Source organism: Triticum urartu, chromosome 7A (assembly GCF_056163025.1).
Source record: "Triticum urartu cultivar PI428250 chromosome 7A, HENAU_Tu73, whole genome shotgun sequence".
Lineage (NCBI taxonomy): Eukaryota > Viridiplantae > Streptophyta > Magnoliopsida > Poales > Poaceae > Triticum > Triticum urartu.
The window spans coordinates 669703322-669708529 of record NC_141879.1 but is presented as its reverse complement, the minus strand read 5'-3'; the positions used below and the strand labels follow the sequence as shown (position 1 = coordinate 669708529).

The 5208-nt window shown below is 48.2% G+C and overlaps 1 protein-coding gene and 1 pseudogene across 1 annotated transcript; both read left to right on the top strand.

Moving 5' to 3' along the window:
* The first annotated feature begins 2167 nt into the window (after positions 1 to 2167).
* On the top strand, positions 2168 to 2695 carry LOC147961250 (uncharacterized). The gene has a single exon (XM_087533733.1). It carries the CDS (start codon positions 2168 to 2170, stop codon positions 2693 to 2695), a length of 528 nt encoding a protein of 175 aa, XP_087389859.1.
* A 728-nt stretch (positions 2696 to 3423) lies between these two features.
* LOC125519306 (BTB/POZ and MATH domain-containing protein 1-like) lies at positions 3424 to 4987 on the top strand (annotated as a pseudogene).
* The last annotated feature ends 221 nt before the right edge of the window (positions 4988 to 5208 follow it).

The following is a 5208-nucleotide window of genomic DNA, read 5'->3' as shown; positions in this document are numbered from 1 at the left end:
TCAAAAGTTCTTGGTCTATTACAGGGAGCAGTTACTACTGGAGTAGGGGTCTATCTTCCTTTGCCTCAAGATCGTTTTGAAATCAACGTGCAAATTCAAGCATCAACTCTTCCCACTACTTCTCCTCTACATGCAGAAGCTCTAGCTCTTTCTTTTCCAGCTCAAGTGGCTAGTAAGCTCAATATTCTTGAGCCAACCTTTCTCATGGATTGCCTCTCTTTATCTTTGGTGGCTGCTACAGGCAAGATTGTGGAATCTACCACCCCTTGGAGCATCAGGAAGCCTTTGGCTAATTTCTTCAAGCATGCTAACAGTTTGCAACCTCGAGTGTTTCACATTTCTAGGGAAATTAATGGCATGGCACACAATGTAGCTCATCAGGTTCTTCATTCTGGGGCTGAACCTCAAGTTTGTTGCTTCGCTTCAACTCATAGACATAGTTCCTGTCCTGTGGTATCTCTTCTCTCAAATTTTCAGGTTCAGGAGTTTGTAATTCATGTTGTACATTGTTTCTGAGCTGAAATGAATTTGGCGCTTCGAGCGCCTTTTGTTGTTAAAAAAAGAGCCTCTTGATCAGATCCCGGATAATCCATCCCGAAGAGGGTGTTAATTAATAGGGCTACTTCAACAAACCTTTTGGATTGTTGGGAAGGTGCATCGGATCTCCAGTACAATCAACTCAGACTCCCAGTAGATATATTGACATGTAGGGGGGGGGGGGGTGTTGTTAGTGGGTATTTTTTTTCGTTTTCTCTCCTCAACACGACCATGAGCTCGACGCAATTAGGTATGGCAACAAGCTTGAAGTAGGCTACCATGGCTGCCAGCTCAGGGAAGGTGAGCATGACGCCGCTCGGTGACCTTTGGGTCAATCACATGTGATAGGCAGACGCGACGAGCTCAAGGTCAGGCAACAGGTGGGCAGGTTTTAAGGAGGCATCAAAAGGTATCTTATATATGATATCTATTGAGAAAAGTAATATTCAGTGGATACATACTAATATAAAATAAAATTATATTTTGTAAAACATGCTAGTCTTTTGATTGTACGCCGTTTGTCGGAAATTAAATTGTATTGGCTCAATGGAAACCTAGGTGGGTCGCAACAGATGGTGAAAGGAAAGTAGATCTCCTGGCAAAAAATGTGTGCTGCTAAGCGTGATGGTGCTCTTGGTTTTAGAGACCCGGAAGCATTCAATCAAGCACTACTAGCGAAGTAAGCTTGGAGGATCCTTTAAGATCCTTCTTCTCTGTGCGCAAGGGTGCTTAAAGCTCGGTGTTTTAAGGAGGACACGATCATGACAGCAACCTGCCCATCCACGACCTCATATACCTTTCGTTGCATATTGCATGGACGTGACCTACTTAGGAAGGAGTTGGTGTGGCGTATTGGTGATGGCACACAAGTGCAGATACATCATTCAAACTGGATACCGCGGTGTGGCAGCTTGAAACCACTGGGACAAGCATACATGCCGGGCATAACCAGGGTATCCGATCTTCTCACTCCGGACGGGAGAAACTGGGCTTTAGATAGGCTTGTGGCCATGTTCACTGTGCTAGCGACATCCAAGATATCAAGCAAATTGCTATGGGAGGACCAGGCATGGATGATTATCTTGCGTGGAACTTCACTAAAAATGGATGCTTCACTATTAAGTTGGCCTATCATTTGAGGATGTATATGTCAAGAGCGAGGACCGGACAGCCGGAAGCCTCGAGCTCTGTCAAGAACCACCGAGGATTCATGGCGTTATGGGATACACAGGCGCCTGCAAAAGCTAAAATTCACATGTGCTGATTAATCAAGAAAGGGTTGGCTATAGGAGCCGAGCTTCATCGTCGTCGGATTAAGCCAGGTGTTTTTTGTGTTGCATGTGGCAGAGAGGAAACAATTTACCATCGTTTTTGGGCATGTCAACATTCAGTGCAATTCTGGCAGCTTCTTCACTCAGAGAAGGGAGTTTCGGTTGTGATCCCACCTTGTCAGTTCGACTCCCAGAGTTCCCTAGCTGGCTGGCTACTGGTCTGGTTCGCTGGTGCGAATGGCGACGAGAGAGAGGCAATGATACAAGCTATATATGGGCTTTGGCTGGCACGTAATGAGGCGAGAGATGGTAAGCGAATTGCTGCGCCACATGAAATTATCAATTATGTAGTAGCGTACATGCAGGAACGGCGGCTTGTTCGTGCAGACCTGCCCAGGTCGCCGGCGCAAAAAGAGACTAAAAAATGGCAGCCGCCAGATGAGGACTGGATCAAGATCAACTCGGATGGGGCTGTCTCGCGGAATGGATATAAAGGAGGTGGGGGAGCAGTCTTAAGAGATCATAATGGAGCTTTCAGGGTGGGTACGTGCCATCATTTCCCGAACATCGCCGACCCGGAAGCGGTTGAGATACTTGCGTGCAGGAGGGCTCTAGAAGTGGCTCGCGAGATCAATGCTGAGAGGATACATGTAGAGCTTGACAACCATAATGTAGTTCACATGTTGAACCAGCCTCTGAAGAGCCTAGGTGCTGCCGGTCCTTGGGTGCAAGAGATCAAGGTGATGCTTCAATCATTTGCTGAATTCAAGGTTTCTTTGGTGAGGCGGTCTGCTAATATTGCCGCACATAAATTAGCTAAAGTAGATGTTGGTGGTGAACTATGTAAAGTTTGGTTTGGGGACCCCCCGATTTCATTCTGGATGTAATCTCAGATGACATTCCGAGCTTTGTGTTTTAAATAAAGCTGCCATATTATCCCTAAAAAAGATTTTAAAGACCACAATAACTACTCACCCACTGGGATAAGATTTAGAAGTCGTTAAAGAGGCATCGGTTGGAGCTTACCATATGGCAGACATGCTTGCAATCCATCACCCTCAGTCCAGATGATTTAAGAAATTGGACTATGCAGTAGAACGACACAGAAGAAGATATCGAAATCGTCGCACCGATGGCCATCCAATTTTGCTCTCCTTGAAGGACACCCTAGTGGCCAAGATATTAAGAGAGTCAAAAGATTCGAAGACACAAACTCTCACAGGCCCTTCGCCGTCGTCAAGGTAAGAAGAGACCGAAGAAACCTTATTTCAATACACCATCGCCGCTACTGCCTCGTCAGTGTAAACAAAACCTAATAAAAAGAAGAAAAATAGAATGTATAGATGGGTCTCCACTTCTCCTGCCGTTGACGAATCCCGGACGGGGAAGAGCAAGGGGGCCGATGCGGCGGGGAGACACTTGGTGGCGGCATGGGTCAGTCAACCTTTGATAAAAAGAGCATGTGGAGAAACTTGGTGGCGACGTGGGTCAGTCAACCTTTGATAAAAAGAGCATGTCCCAATAAAAAGGACTTATTTTTAAAATGCAGACATTTTTTTCTTCAAGGTCTTCCACCGTCAATACCAAACAGTCAGTCCAGTCGGGATCCTCATACCTCACTTCCTCACTCGCCGCCACCACTTTCTCCTCTCGCTCCGGATCCCCTCCCCGCGAGAGAAGAGAGAAGGCAGGTCCGGCTCGTCGGCGGCCCCCAAATCCGGCCGGATCCGCCTCATCGGACGCCTGAACACCAACCTTCGTCACCTCCGCCGGCACTCGCTTAGGGTTTCTGCTCCAGTGTCGTGGTGAGCCGTCGTTTTGCCTCCTTGGTTCTCATCATTTGCTCGTCGCTTGCTGAATCGAGCTTATACGCGCCCATCCCCAGGCAGGAACGTTCGATCTGACGCAGAAAAGAAACTAACTTCCCCGCCGATCCGCTGTCCGGCCTTCGCCATGGATAATGCCCCCAAAACCATTACCAATGTTGTGCGGTCAGTGCAGCTGGTCAAGGTCGACGGCTTCAGCTTGACCCGGACCATGGGCGACAACGATTGCATCAAATACAGATGGAGTTTCGATGGGTACGATTGGGAAATCCGGGTCTATCCTAATTGCTGGAGCTACTCTGTAAGAGTGGATCTTGCCTTTCTCAGCAAACCCCGCAGGGCCAGCGTGAAGCGTGCCTTTCTCAGAAAAGCCCGCAGGGGCAGTGTGAGGGTCGCTCTTAGCTGCCGGCTGGTCGATCCGACAGGGAACCTTGAGCCATCCAACGAACGTAGTAATCAGGGGGTGTTCAGCCATCCCAAAGAGTTCTTCTCTATATTATCGATCATGGGAAGAAGTGAGCTAGAAACGTCAGGTTATCTAAGGGGTGATTCTTTCACTCTGCAATGCATTGTTAACGTCCTCAAGGAGCTGCCTGATTCTGCGACATACCCTGTCGAAGAAGCGGCAGTGCCATCGCCAGACCTGCACCGGCACCTCGCTGAGCTCCTGCAGAGCAATACGGGAGCCGATGCCACATTTCTCGTGTCTGGCAAGTCTTTTGCTGCACACAAGCTCATCCTCGCGGCAAGGTACCCCGTCTTCATGGCGAGTTCTTTGGAGACATGAAGGAGAAGTGTGCGGCCCGCGTGGAGATCAAGGACATGCAGGCTGCAGTATTCAAGGCGCTGCTTCACTTCATCTACACTGATACTGTGGCTGAATTCACCGAGAAGGGCGAGGAGGTGACAGTGTTAGCTCAGCACTTGCTTGCAGCTGCTGATAGATACGGACTGGATAGGCTCAAGCTGATTTGCGAAGGCAAGCTCTCTGGTGGCATCAATGTTGACACAGCAGCGACATCTCTGGCTCTAGCCGAGCAGCACAACTGTCCACAGCTCAAGGCGAAGTGCGTCCAGTTCATCATTAGAAATCGTGAAGTTCTTGACGCTGTGTTGGCGTCGGAGGGGTACAAGTACCTGGCGGCAACCTGCCCTTTGGTGCTGGCTGACCTTCTCAAGTTAAGTCTGCGTGTGGGGGAAAGCAGTGATGCATAGTTAGGAGCCACTAGAGGTTCAAAATTCAATGATGTGTAGTCTCTGTTTGTGCTTGTCATGTATGCAGTATGCTTATCTAGTTAAGCCATGTCATGTCTTAACAATGAACCAAAGCTCTTGTAAGTTTGTCTGTGGTTGTGCCAGTTTTTTTTTTGCGGGTTTAAAAGAAGTTTATTCCAAAGTAACAGGCTTACAGTCCGCTAATATAAGATTATGAATGAAGGGGGGTGGCCGTTGCAACCAACAAGCGGTGCTACGAGCCGTTCGAGCATAATTAGCAAGACAATGTGAGACCATGTTCTGTGATCTCATGATCTTCACTGGTTTAAACTCCCTCTGCAGCATGTAGTTCTTGATCT

Bases quoted from the DNA above. Each gene is read 5' to 3' on its own strand.
- LOC147961250 (XM_087533733.1), top strand. From the start codon at position 2,168: ATGCAGGAACGGCGGCTTGTTCGTGCAGACCTGCCCAGGTCGCCGGCG.